General features: G+C 41.3%; 1 protein-coding gene across 2 annotated transcripts in view; it reads right to left on the bottom strand.

Moving 5' to 3' along the window:
* Window positions 1–15,278, bottom strand: part of CACNA1D (calcium voltage-gated channel subunit alpha1 D) — a 1,031,608-nt gene that overhangs the window by 788,883 nt on the left and 227,447 nt on the right. For both annotated transcript variants that reach the window (XM_085624624.1, XM_085624625.1), the window contains exons 6-7: window positions 9,911–10,063; window positions 195–391 (exon numbers count right to left, since the gene is read on the bottom strand). In XM_085624624.1, the coding sequence (XP_085480750.1) occupies window positions 195–391; window positions 9,911–10,063 (350 nt within the window). The remainder of the gene's footprint in view (window positions 1–194; window positions 392–9,910; window positions 10,064–15,278) is intronic.

Below are 15,278 nucleotides of genomic sequence, written 5' to 3'. Positions count from 1 at the left end.
TTAAATGGGTGTGTGGCACTTTGCCTGCAACATTATTCACATTCTGCAATTCTTTAACATTATTCTTGTTTAGTTATTCACACATCACCCTTTAAAATGACTCCAACTTCAGAAAATAAAGGCTCTGTATGAATTTCTTTCTTTCAGAATAAAAATATATCATCAGGTATTACAAAAGAACTAAGAGAACTTACCCAGTATAGAACATCAGTCCATCCTTCCATTGTTATACACTGGAATACAGTTAACATTGCAAAGGCAAAATTATCAAAATTGGTTATTCCAGCATTTGGTCCAACCCATCCGGTTTTACACTCTGTACCATTAATGGGACATAGACGACCTGTGCCTGAGAATGCACATGGCGCTGGTTCATCTTCAGCTAATATTTCTGCAAATCAAATTAAAATATTAAATATCAAATAGTTGAAAGTTATTCAGACCAACAATTTTGTATGTTTGAATTCAGGATGGTAAAGAATAATTTACTTACCTTCGGTAACTCCTTATCAGGTAGAGCAAGGATCTATCCGTAGATTTCTTACCTTTGAATTTTCCCCAGGCACTAGACTGGATCTAGAATATTTTTTTTTACAGCAGCACCTCTGCGTGTCGATAGAGGGCATTGAGTGACATCATCCACCAGATATGATGTCACCAGAGTTCATATAAGCCCTCCAGTGACACTCTGATGTCAGTTTCTTCCATGACTATTTTCCACGCAAAAAACAAGAAGCCACTTATAGAAACTGCCCATGGAAAAGTGTAGCAAAAAAGAAACATCTTTGTGTCAAATAATGACTAAGTCCCAATGAAAGGCATCAGAATGCCAAGAAAGGGATCTTTTAGGTAACAAGACAAAGAGTTTGCAGCACAGGTAGGATGGAAGGGTCGGTGAGGAATCTGCGACTAGATCCTGTCTCAGATAAGGCGTTACCAAAGGTAGGTAACTCATTCATATGAGAGCTGCAGATTCCTTACCTTTGAATTAGACACCATATCAAAACTATCCCGGGAGGAGGGTCTGCAAATTGATCTTACTAAAAATCCCTGATTAGAACTAGCCGGTCTATCAAGACAGAAGAGACCAGATGCACTTAAGATTTGAGGTGAAACACATGCTTCACCCTAAGAACTGTGGTAAGGACCACAGGCAACTAAATTCATAAAGACAGTGAAAAGCTTGGACATACAGTTACCCATGACAGGGAAATACAAATGTGTCTGATGATATCATAATATAAACACAATACTAGTTCGCTCCGATGGAGGGATCTGACCACGATCGCCCTAATGTGGGGAACCATGCCAACAGGCGAAGTCACTGAGCTATAGCTCCTTGCCTTAGAAAACCCATGAATCTTTCTAAATCTGCTCTGTAGAGACACAGAGAGAAGGAATTCAACAAACCATCCACCATGGAGAGAGCATCGGGTAATGCACTAAGAGACATATGTCGAATACAGCAAAACCACCAGTGGTGGTTCTGATAAAAAACTGCTGAACATAGTGGTAACACCACAGAAGTTGGCAAGAATGTATAACTCACATAGGAGAGAAGGAAACACAATTGTATATGGAACTGCGGAAGGAAGTATATATACATGTGTATGATCAATCCCAAGAGAGATGGAACCATAAGGTTCAAGGAACATGCATTCGAAGAAGGGAATGCAAGATGAAAGACCGCCACAAAGTCAGAACAAATGGGCGTGGATGGCAACACCTCAAGAATCCATGGGTGGTATCTAAACTGCCATAGAAGTGTTGCCTGTGGCAAATGGTACATGGCTTTTCCTCAAAAAGACAAGCAATATAACATGTTTTCACTGGGATGAATTAGACTAATGACAGCAAGGGCGGTGGCACAGGAGAACAGGCTCTTGACTGTGACCCACCCATAGCCGAAATACAACAATACCACAAGGAATCCTAAGAGATCAGTGGAAGAAGCCCCTCTTGCCAAGTAAAGTGAGAGCAGCACAATAAGAAGTGTCAAAACCTGTCATCGACAGCTTGAAGAAGTACTAATAATACCTGCAGAAGCCAGGAACACCTCACCAGATGCCACCAGAAAGTGAAATGGGTAATTTGAAAAGAAAAAGCCCTAGGGCTCCACCTTGGAATGGCTCATATGTAAAAGAAATCATAGACCAGCTTCCCCCATACAATCCTAGTAGGTGGGGAGCTAGGGAGGCAGATGGTATAGAAATAACACATTTAAGATTACTTTCTTCCCCGACTGTCCCAAAAACGCTGCAATGCGGAATCGGTCTGTGTGCCAAACAGATGGACTCCATCGAAGGGCATGTCTACCAAGATTGCTTGAAGAGGCTCTGAAGAATCTGAGTTGCATAGCCAGGCATGCCGGCAGAGTGCCACTGAAAGAGCCATGGCTCAACATACAGAATCCGTGGTATCCATAACTCATTGTATCATCAACTTAGTTGCCTGTTGCCCATCGTGGAGTATCAGAGCGAGATCGTTCCGGGTCTCATCCGGAAGCGAGGGTAGCAGGTGCGCCACGAATCCCACAAAGCATGAGAAAATCGGACCAGAACACAAGCAGTATTAACTGACCGTAATGCTGAACTAGTGGCAGAGAAAATATACCTCCCATAAGTGTCAAGTCTCCTCGACTCCCTATCCGGAGGGACGTTAGGAAAGGCGCTGAGCTCAGGGGAGGCCTTAGTGGGCTGTACCACAAAAATACACGGAGTAGGATGCCGGAGAAGGCATGCGGGTCCCCAGGGGTGGGGCGGTGTCAATGTGCTATAGATCGGTCCACAGGGGCCCCCGTAGTGGGTTTAGCCCAAGCCCCCTATAAAAGGTTATATAAGGCCTCACTATAGGGAATCACAGGCTCAACACCTTTTTGTTCCTGATAAAGTACATAGATAAATGGGTCAGTGGTCATCACCACAGAAGGGAGCTGCAATTCTAGAACTACAGATGCTCTTCTCAGCACCTCAGCAAAGGAGGAGCTTCCCTCTGCAGTGAAGCCGGGCCACTAGCCTCACCCAGCTCAGTCAGCCAACTGACCTCCAGAGGAGGATGGACAGTATGATTGATGGGGTGTAACTCCTCTCCTCCAAAAACCTGTTCTGGTGTCCGAATCTGGTACCACATCCAGAGCTGTCCGGCATCAATGCGGTAACGCCTCTGCATCGGAGAAGAGAACTTGCGTAGCGTCAATCGATGTCAGAGTCGGTTGATCAGGCACTGGCATCGCAGATGGGAACACTGAAGGGCTGTGCACCGGAGCAAACATGGATCAGACTTTAGATGCAGAGGGCCTCACTGAGGTACAGGGCCACCCCGCCAGCATGAATTCAGTCAAGGCTCCTCTGATCTCCTTGGGGCTTAAAAGTGCACCAGAGGGAGGTGGATATATAGTACTCCCTCCTCTGGTCCAGAGTCACCCCGGCTATAGAGAGAGGGAGGTGCGGGGTGGACCCTTGCACCGACTCTTCAGTCGGTGGCCGGTATGGGGTGTCAAAACTGCAGAGTAAACAGGAAAGTCTTACCTTTGGAAGTAGAGGGCCACCTGTGGGAACGGATTGTGGAGTGGGGTCGTGAACGTTCCGGAGACTGAGAACGACATAAGGCTGGCGACAGCCGTGCCATCAAGAGTTTCCTGCTGCTTTCTCCGGGCGAAGTTGGCGACAGTAGTCGCTCTGCTCGAAGTCATGGTGCTCACCAAAGAACCACATACAAAGAGTATGAGGGTCTGTGGCTGACATCTGCCGTCCACAGTACCCACACGGCTTAAATGCGAGGACATGTGAAAAAGGAAGGCACATTGTTCGGTCAACAAAAATGTCGAGACAGGCCAAAAAACAGCCAGAAAAACTGATTTCCAGATCCGATTGGAAGTGCGGAAAAGAAGAAAGTGATGTCAACGCCCTCTACCGACGCACAGAGGTATTGCTGTAAAACAATTCTGGATCCAGTCTGGTGCTTGGGGAGAATTTAAAGGTAAGGAAGCAGTGGCTAAATGTCTATCAAATACATAGAGTAACCTAAGGTGCTTGTGTTCAACATAGAGTAAGGATTGAGCATGATTTGAAATGGCATGTTTGTAATTTTTTTATCAAGATATTAATTTCCAATAATTATCATCATTCTATTTCTTCTCAAAATATAACATGTTGGGCTTCATTATAAGTGGCTTGTTGAATTGTGGTCCCTGCGCAAACACCTGCTTGCGAAGGGATTACATTTAGAAATACTGCAATTTTTATCATGCCCAATAATTAACAGGTGCAATAAAGATCACACCCTTTGTTCAATTTCAGCAGGTCAACCTGACAGAATGTAAGAAGGAGAAAAGGCCAGGTATTTACCAGGCCATACACCAAAATCCATATGTTATTTCCCCGAAACTAGTAATATGTGGTAATAATTGCATCTGATAAATTTCAAACATCTCAGTGATTAATTTTTATCGGATGTGATAATTATTGTATCCAAAATGGACAACTCATAATCAAATCCCCAGTCCGCTTCACAAAAGTTTGAAGATAACATATCCCTACAATTTCACTGGTACAATGTTTAAGGGCTGGTAGAATCAGTGGTCATAATCCATGGAAATACGGGACCAACGAAAATACCTACATTTTAACTATATTTTCTTATTGGGTATATTTGAAGTACAAATTCCCACCTCATTAGGATTCTAAGCAATGTATTAAGTAGGATCTCATGTATGAGAGTTATTGACCAACTGTTTTGAAAATTACACCTAGCATTTCCCCAGAAATCAGAATAGACACAAACAGAACTCCTGATGTAATATCAGATGGAATAGGTGAAACCCTCTTGCCAAAGTATAACGCAGGAAAAATCAAGGCTACAGGTCTGTCTGTCTGTCTGTCTGTCTGTCTGTCTGTCTGTCTGTCTGTCTGTCTGTCTGTCTGTCTGTCTGTCTGTCTGTCTGTCTGTCTGTCTGTCTGTCTGTCTGTCTGTCTGTCTGTCTGTCTGTCTGTCTGTCTGTCCGTCCGTCCGTCCGTCCGTCCGTCCGTCCGTCTATCTATCTATCTATCTATTGGAAAAAAACAAAGGTTTAAGGACACCATTCAGAGTGATGCCATCAATGATGTAATTTCAGTTGTCAGCAGTAATGTTATCAACAATTTCACAGAAGGAGTTGTGAGTGTGTGAGTTCATAAGCAATGTATGGCAAGGACACAAGTTATAGGTACTAGAGTTAAACATTACTGGTGCATTTCACTGTTTTTTAGTTTAGAATGTCATATTTTAACTCACATTTTCACATAACTATACCAGGACTTTAATCTTTGTTCACTTAGTGAATCTTTTAATGTAAATAACATATTATTACCATACCTAATTTTAACAACACTTGAACCTTTGGTTTTTCCAGTGAATTTCAGGTCTTTTTAATACCATCTTACAAATCTGTAGAAACCTGTCCCAAAATAAAATCATTATCCACATCGGCTGCTTCATGGAAAGTTTCATGCTGGTCTATGAAGCTGGGGCAAAGAAGAACATGTTTCCCAAAAAGTTCACTTCCCATTTTCAATCCCAAAAGAAACTGCTCTCCGGTACAGAAAAAACAGCTGAAAGGAATTATACCAAATTTGGCCTATAGTTAGAACTTTACTCAGAAAGCGTGCTTTTATGATTTGGTGACAATTCATTCAGCCATTTTTGAGAAATTACTGTTTATATGGGTGCTTAGTCTAAATAAGAAGTGGGTAATAATTTAAGGATACCTGGATGGTTGGTCCAGTGGGAATCCGGCGGTAGCGAAAATGTAAAAATATTGCTGTCTTATAGACCAAGATAACTTTTTCTCCCACTGACTATTTGGTACCGATGGACCGATCCTCGTTCTGACCCAAGTCCAGGTCCAAGTCCTGGTCCTGCGTGACATAGTGATTGTAATGGCTGGCTGCAACTCAGCAGAAAAAGTTGAGTCCACTATCACTAAACTCAATCCCCAAACCCTGAAGTAATTATTTAACAAGGGGGAAACAATAGGAACAGCCTGACCCCTAAGCACATCTGGGTTGACCCAGAAGCTCAAACTTTAAATAAAGTGACCCATTCATACTAAACCCAACTTTTTTGTAATACTTCAGTGTCCAGTGGGACTCCCGCTACAGGCAGAAAAAGAAGTAGAGGTTCATGGCAGTGAAATAGCACTCTGTAATTGGCTCTGTTGGTCCATATGACCATTGAAGTAGAACCTCAAATACAAATGAAAGCAGATATTTGATTGGCCACTCAGGGAACACTACTCAAAACATAAACCTTCAGGTTATCGAAATAAACAGGAACAAACCTCCTGAATACTATTTGTCACTGCTCTTTAAAAGAGGCACCTGGAAAAAACATAAGAATCCATTTCCATCATAGCATCAAGAGAAATTGAGGAGAACCAAATATCAACCAGTGCAAGCACTGGTCCTAATTTACCATCACCATCCGGGTACGAGGATGTAATTGTGGTGCCTTCCACATCATCAGCACCACCATCGATTAGGTCTGAGCAAGAAACAGTCATGTGGCAGCTTTTTCCCTTCCACAAGTGAAAAAGAAAATCATTGCCCGGTATATTTTGCAATCAAGAACTTCACCACAGCTATCCTGGGCATTATTACATGGGTATTTCTGGAATGTGGCTGAACCTAAAATCAGTGCAACGAGATTGCCCAGTCTGAGAGAGAAAGAGAGGCTCCAGAAGCTCAAGAACAAGTAGGGACAGCACCTGTTAATGTACTCAAATGGCAGCAAGAGGAAGAAGAGTACAATATGCAGTATTTCACAACATACTGCAATGATAGACAACAGTTGGTCTCTCCATGAGAGGTCAAAGGAAGAGTTTGTACAAAAAATACAAGAAGGAAAATAAATTTTCCCCAAAATAAAAAAAAGGTATAAGGTAAAATGTTTAAAAAAAACTGTCTAACATTATTTACAATACATTTCAAATAATGCAAACACTTACAAAAAAGTTTAGGAAATAGCAAATACAAAAAAGAATGTCCACAGCCAAAATCCTGCATAAAATTACTCCTTCATACAGCTAATTGCACTTTATGGAAGGAGTAGAGTTGATTGCCTGTAAAAGATTAGGCGCAGTTACAGCCTCGCGGTTGTGGTGTGTTCACTAAGACCTGGGCACAGAAACATAGGTAGTGGACATTGTAGTTGTCAGTCCTACCACACCTATAAACCTATCAAAATTAGAATATGATAAAAAAAAGCCCAAACATTTGTAGACTAATTCACTGAAAAAGTTTAATGTTGCACTATAGTTAGGCAAGTAGCTTAATCTACATGACAAATACCCCAGAAATTCACTGACAAAAATCAAAGGCCAAAGTGTCATTATAGTCAGATATGGTAATTAGACCTTAACTTACAGGGTAAAAATTCAGAAATTCACTGAAGACGAAGACTGAGATGATCAGTGATGTCATCAATGACACCATTAAACATGTCATGCGTGATGTACTATGTGAGCTCTTAAGCCACGCATGATGGGGGCTATCGTTAGTTCACTAAAATACAATTGGTTAATTTCAGTGGTTTTTTTGGGGCTTTTGAACGTTAGTTTTTGTATGACTTATTCATCCCACTATGATGTCACTTTTTTTCATGGACTTTCTAGGATCATTTTCCACTAAGTTATGATCCTATTACCATAGCAACCAATAATGGCAAATTAACTTTAGTTGTTTTCCCAATGAATATACACACACATACAAATGCATACACACACACACACATAAACTCACTCACAAATTCATACATGTGTACAGAGGATAATAGTGCAGTAATATGGTGCTATATTGTCAACAATGGGCTTTAGTAACAACATAAACCACATGGGTGAAAGCAGAGTAGTTGGTATATGTATAACCCCAAGGTGGCATTGTACATATCATATGTTAGCTGTGATGTATTTTTATATTACATATTTATCTTTGAACAGTAAGCATGAAAATACCATTGCTTTAAGCACAGAAATGTTAATTGAAAGCAATAAATGAAATACTGATCTATAATCTTTAGATATTTGTAGGCAAATGTAGAAAACATTTTAATATGAAATAATGTAGGGTTTTAGAAAAGAACACCATTTCCTTTGCTAAACATACCTTCAATAAAAGTTGGGCATGTTGCCAGCCTTATGGGTACAACAAACTGTGACTCTTATTGCAATGAGAATGTTCATGTTTAAACAACCTTTCCTCAAGAGGATACTCATTAAAAAAGGATAATGATAAACTTAGTAGAGTAAAGGTGCTGTCTGTAGGACACAATTAACAAAAGAACTTGAATGTAGATAGACTGTTCTGGTTGTTATTAACTTTCCTGAAGCGAATGTTGTTGAAACATGAACAGTGCTAAACCATAGCAGAGTGTGTTTGGGCTATCATTGCACTGCCATCTGATATAGAGGCTCTGATCCAGACCTGTGGAACTTATATTTAGGGCTAAAAGTAACTTTGTGAATAGGCCCCATCGTCATCTCTTCAATGCTGGGGGTAAAGGATAGAACAAAGAAAAGGCCCCAAGGGCTTCAATAACTTTCATTAAAAAATCCTTAAACTTTGCTTCCATTTTTAAAACACTGGAATGTTGTGAGCTCTATTTAAGACAATGAAGAGGCTCAAGGCTACTAATGGCTGATATAAGCCTCCTGCTCCAACATTTCAATGTTGTCTTTCCTTTTCACCCTTTTTAATTTAGAACATTTAACCCCCAGTGAATAAAATGTTCTATTAGCCTTATTGCCCTTCTTCCTCAAGCTATACTGGTTATTAAAGACCCTCTTTATTTTTATATCTAATTCTGCAAATGTAAGGCAATACGGCTGGCAAGCAACATAACTCCTCGTTGTACATGCTCCAATCTCCTTTAATGCTCAAAGGAAAGGGCGGCAAGAGGAGAAGCAAAGAGTCCCCAAACCAAGTAAAGTGATAAAGGAAGAGCCACTATTGGTACTGAGATTACTGCTTTTTAGACTACATGGATTAAGCGCTAAAAATTGATGTTTATTTTCAGAGGGATTGATACACAAAGCATATTTTTGTTTGATGGTCCATTGAAGTCATGAGTATAAATCTTATACGCCTAGGCCGTGTTTCACTAACAAAAATTAGGTGATGCCTTTGGGATCTATGGAATTTCTCTTTGGATTTTCTCTTTGGAAGAGCATTGGATGTTGGTCCACCGTGTCGTGAAAGTGTGAGAATTGGAGGCACTTGTGATGATAATGACACAGATCGCGGCAAGTTAATTTCTGTTTGGATCCTATTAGTGATTCACAATTGCATGACAGTGAAGGTCTGCGGGTGAAAACGGACTAACAATAGGTATATTTACATATCATCCTTGTGGTAATGACAGTTTTGGTTAATATGATGTTTTTGTTAAATTCACACAGCGGCCCCTGACGAAGGGACGATATGTCCTGAAATGCACTGGGCAACGCAAGGACGGAGTGGAATCTTCAAAACAAGAATGTTTGTTTCTGCATTTGTACTTGTAATGATGTTTTGAAAATCAGTGTTGCAAATAGTTTGAAATGTGATGTAGAATATAAATAAAAATATTGAGGAACTCCCAAAATTATATAAAGATTTGTTTTGATAAAAGAGAAATAATGTTTGTGTGTATGATGTACAAAACGGAAAGTTAAATACTTCTTGCTGTGCGCGTTCTAGTACAGTTACACTTGATTTACACACTGAGTTCAGACTACGGAGCAGGCAGCTTTCCGGTCCTATGCAGCACGTTCACATGGTTAAACAGTTTTAAAATTTGAACATAGCGAGCATACAAAGGTGCACGCTAGTTTCACTTTCTTCTTCACATCACAGGCACCGCCAGATAAGCTCTAAAAGTACAAATTAAAATGACCTACCTGTGCCAGGAAGGTAGCACGATTTGTGCATTTTTCCAATGAAGAGCTCCAGTCCAATAATAGCATAGATTATGATCACAAACAACACTAAAAGGGCAATGTGAAGGAGAGGGACCATGGCTTTTATAATGGAGTTCAAAACAACTTGTAAACCTAGAAGGAACACCAAGAGCAAAGAGGTTAGTGGTTGATCATTTAATGAGTGTTCTCACATTCATTTAAGCAATGCTAATGAGAAAATGGATGACGTTGCAAGTAGCTCCTCTTTCAAATGTGGTGAGCATGATTTTGTGGCACTGAAGACATTATTTAAATCATGATGTGAATTATTTTAATTAATGCATTAAAATACGTTTTGTGCATCATTCATTAATTAGCTACAGTACAAAATTATCATCATGTTCTTTTTGTACCTCTGGTTTACTAGTGAATTCCAAGAGTCATTCTTGACTTACTCCTTACTGACTGCTGGAATTCAGGAGTAAACCTGGAGTACTACCACAGTAAGTCACAGAAAAATCGTTATCAATCTGATTATTACATTCATCCTTCAACTTCAAGGCTTAGCTATGGTAGGAAGTTCAACACCACTCTAAGTGGGAGGTAAAGCAGATATGGCTGGAGGCTTTGAAGTATAGTTACAGGCCAATAGGCAATCTCAAAACATAACTGAGCTTACGGATTTGAAACCACCCATCCACAGGTTTATGTGAAATATTTCTAAAATACATTTTTCCCTCTAATCAAATATTTAAAAGTGTTCTCAAGGGTTGTTGAAAGTGGTAAAAACTATTTACCAGGATTACATTTATTTGACATAAAAGGGCACTGACCCTTCCACTGGCTATACGTGTAAAATGTTGTTTGCAGGAGTTCTGTGGAGGCTTGCTAGAAGCAGACATATGCGTGATCTTGCTTGTAATGTGCTTCAAGAATGTCAGATGTAGTTCCACTGTTTCAAGAAGGGAGTCATCTGTTTATATAACATTGCTATAGGAGCACATTGATGGCAATGGCATGATTTCAAGGATTCGCAATTAGGGAATCGTAAAATGCAATGTATGAAAGTGTATAGTACACCGTTTGCGATTCCTAGGGGGTCGCAAATGACCTACCTCATGAATATTAATGAGTAAGGTCGTAATTTGCGACCCCCCTAGGAATCGCTAAAATCACAGGGATAGTGGCCTGCTGAGATCAACAGACGACCATGTCTGTGATTGCTTTTAAATAACACAATCTTTTTTTGGTAAAGCAGACCGTTTTCCTTAAAGAAAAACGAGATGCTTTACAAAAAGTTTTCTTTTAATCTTTTAAGAGCAGGCAGTGGTCCGTGGGACCACAACCTGCTCTTAAAAATGGTTTTACAAACTTTCACAAAGGGGAAGGGGTCCCTTGGGGACCCATTCCCATTTGCTAATGGGTTACCACCTACTTGAATTAGGTAGTTAAATGCAAATGTTTTGCGATCTCAAATGAGGTCACAAAACATTCATATATGCCGATGTGATTTGGTATTAGGAAGGGACGCCCAATACACACCCCTTTCTTATAAATGAATCGCAAACCTATTTTGCAATTCGGTAACAGGTTACCGAATTGCAAAGGTTTGCTACATCGGAAAATAAATTTTTGTAATCCACAAAAGGCAAGATTCTGCGAATCTGCCCGTTTGCAAACGCAAAAAGGCTTTATACATCTGGCACCAAAAGTTTCAGAATGAGAATTTTAGGATACTGTGCAGCAGTCAATTCGAAATGTGGGGAGGCACATCAACAAAAGTTGGAAAATAAGTTCATACTTTTAACTGCCCATGGTTGCTGTTCGGTATTTGACATCAAGATGAGGGTTGGCCCAGTTGGAGGGCACTTTAGTTGGGGATTAGGTCTTGAGAAGCTCAGCCTCAATCAATGTCTGTGCAAACATTTCATTAGGCTAGTGGTCATGTTATTGATGTGGTCTGAATTCAGAGGACTTTTTTTTATCAAGGTATAGCACAAGGATGAGAATGTTGGTTCTAATGGGTCACAAGACAACTAAAAATGACAGTGAGATTGCTAGGATGAGTCCTCGTTTTCAGAAGACATGTCTTCTGAAGAAAGGAAAGGGTTTGAATCATCAGACAATGTGCACAGCAGGTGCAGAATTTAGTAAACTGATGGCATTGCCAGGAAGAGACAGCAGTGCACAGGAATGGCCTGGTCTCAGACCAAGAGCTGAACCTGAAGGGGTCCAAGATGGCATGGTTGAGCTGGAGGATCTTCAACACTGAGGTGGTGCAGTAGGTTTAGGGTCATCAATGAAAAAACAAAGGATGAAGCAGTGTAAAACTGCATAGCAACAAAACTTCTAGAGAGGGTAACCTGACCTAGGTATGTTCTTGACACCAGATCCAATGATGATAATCATCAGTCCGTGCACCAGCGACTTGACAATTGGGATGGATTGGTCTTTGACATATTGACCAGTCTGGCACAAGGATCCATAGGCCTTCTTAGAAATGCTACTTGTGTGATCTAATCTGAAATGCAGAGATCTATATTTCTGAGGGTGGACCCAATTGTGGGGGGCTCTTAAAATCAGAGGCAAGCCCGGTAACACAGGTGCAGCTCTTTATGAGTGCCATGTGAAAGACCTTAGGGCATTGATGGCTACGGCCAGGGCCTGCACCGTGACTGATAATTTGTTTATTTTAGAAGAAGATTGAGGCGCAGATACTTCAAGAATGGCAACAGTGGATCTAGGTAATTGAAAAGTGAACACAATTCTTTCTTTCCTCCTAAAACTGGAGGGAAGACTATGGTGGTTTTATGAAAGATGGAGTGTGATAACAAGCAATGTATGGGTTTTGCAGACTGTACAAGGGTTCAGGCTGGAGTGCTACAGATTGGTGGGTTGATGCCAAAATGAAAGCATTTCTAAAGAAGTGAGTGCTGCCTCATGTCTGCGGTGGTGGACGGAATGCTGTTCAAAGAAGCAGTAAGCGAGCCCACACTCCATCCATCAGAATTTCTGAGCACTGACCTTGAAGAAAAAAGACAACCAGACAGGAACATAATAAATAAGAGGAATTTCAACTACTTATAAGTGTTCCTACACTTCAAGATAGGGGGCATCCATCTTCTGCGGGACATGTATGAACAAGAAGACTGTATGGTATATCTAGAGTTAACCCCTTCAGTGCCCATGACGAGCTGGACTCGTCATGGGCAGCGGTGGCGCTGTGCCCATGACGAGTCCAGCTCGTCATAGACCCCGCCCGCTAATGCAACGGCCGGCACTGGGCGGGGAAAGGGGCGGGCACTGAAGGGGTTAAAGAAGGTATTTGTGATGGTCGCCATTTTTGGTACCAGCACGGGTTCCTGCAGTTTCAAATTGAAGGAGTTGAGTAAGAAAAAGATAATTATTGTCTGCTTCCTGGTGCTTCACAAATCTGATGAGACTAGTAGTAGTAGAATTCCTAAGGACCGGGGGGGGGGGGGGAGCAGATGATTATCTTCCTGCACAACATGCTTATCATGGTGCAGGATGAGGCATTGGCCAGAGAACATATATGCATGTCAATGGATCTTCCAAAATAGCAGCATATCATGGTTTTATGATCCAGAGGTGTTTGAAGGGAACCCCAAGCAGGTAATGCAGTTTTGAAAGCTTACAATAGATGCCATGTCCAAAACCCAACAACACCCTTAAAGGGAAGAATAAAGGGTGAACTTCAAGGGGTACTCTATGTCGTCACAATTTCTTTGAGAATAGTGGTAAGTCTTCTCGTCCTGACCATCCAGGCAATTTTTTCATGGCCACTGAAGTACTGGGCCCCTCAACACCTAAAGATGTTCTACCTGGGCAAAGGGCTGTCCTATTCGGAGAGTGTAGTACTGCCAGAGAAGACACCCCTGGATGTCATACGGGGGCTAGACCACATGGAGGTATGGAATAGCATAACCATGGCGCTTCCCTAAATCTGTTCATAGAGTCACATGCCAGCAAATGGGGAGGGCAGCCAAATATAGAGTGCTGGCAAAGGGGAAGGTGAGGCATTGTACCCTAATCTGAATGAACCCCATCTGGGCTGTGAGAGTTCATTCACCTTGGAAGTACTCATTCAAAGCCAGTTTGGTGCTTTTGTCTTAGACATTTCGGTGCAAGAGGAGTTTGTCTTGGGCTGGGCAAATCTCATAGCGTACTGGAAATTCAGAATCCTGCAAGATTACGTGACTGCATATTGGACATGGAGATATTGCAAGGAAAGATGTGGCCTGTTGTGGATGCATATGTTCACCTCGAAGTTGAACTTCCAACTTTCAGTTTTCTTCAGGTGTAGACTGCATCTAGAAGCAGATGTGGTGGATGTCTTCATTCAGTGCTGAAACACCAAAACAAGCTATGCATTGCTGTAGTTTGTTATACTTTCCCCAGTGGTAGTGCAGGTTATTCGTCAGTGAGCAGATTAGGTATTAGTGACTCCTGCTTGCTGGTTTGAAATTTGGCATCCAATTCTTTTGGAACTTTCTTAGTATTTTCCATTTCCTCACCCTTAGTCTCTGATGCTTAAGTCTGACGGGAGACCTGCTCCCATTGACAATAGAGGGTTTTCTGAATCTCTTCGTCTGCCAGATTTCAGGGGATATTAACAGTTTCCAAGACTTTTGCAGCAGTCATCGTTCATCATGCAGTAGGATTGTGCCCCTAGAATCAACACAAGATACCAGTCAGCCTGGAAACAATGCAATGTTTGGTGTATGGAAAGGGATACCAAATCTGTGGGGGCAGATGTAAACAGCATTCTGAATTTCTTGGCAGAAGTGGGGGTTTCATTCATGGCTTGTAGGACAGTGAATACCTTCCAGTCTTGCTATTTTAGTGGGACACATGCTCTTTAATGTTCCTCTTATCGGATCTCCTCCTTTTGTCAGTCATTTGCTTGAGGGAATTTTACTATGAGGACACTCACTGACTAAATATTGTGGTCTTTGGGATGTCAATGGCGTTCTTAATTATTTGTCCTCTTAGCCAGCAAACAGATGTGGGATTACTGACTAAACTGGTAATGACATTGTGTCTAGCTTCGTATAGTAGAGTGTCAGACGTCAGGACACTGAACAGACAGTCTCCCAGATCTTAGCTAAGTGGGTACAATAGATTATACAAGGTGCAGGATTGGATACAACTAGGTTTGGTGCACTCTCTTTCAGAGGGGCAATGGTTACTATGGCTTTCTCGTTTGAGGTAAACTGGAAGATATTATGAAGGCAAGCGATTGATCATTATCCTCTACACTTAAAATGTCTAGCCCTAGAATATTGTGGATATTTTATTGGGTGTGATAAGTACATTTTAAACTAGAAGAATCCTCTGCTCAGGTCCT

The sequence above is a fragment of the Triturus cristatus genome, chromosome 9, assembly GCF_964204655.1.
Source record: "Triturus cristatus chromosome 9, aTriCri1.1, whole genome shotgun sequence".
NCBI classification, from domain to species: domain Eukaryota; kingdom Metazoa; phylum Chordata; class Amphibia; order Caudata; family Salamandridae; genus Triturus; species Triturus cristatus.
This window is presented reverse-complemented; position numbering and strand designations above follow the sequence as displayed.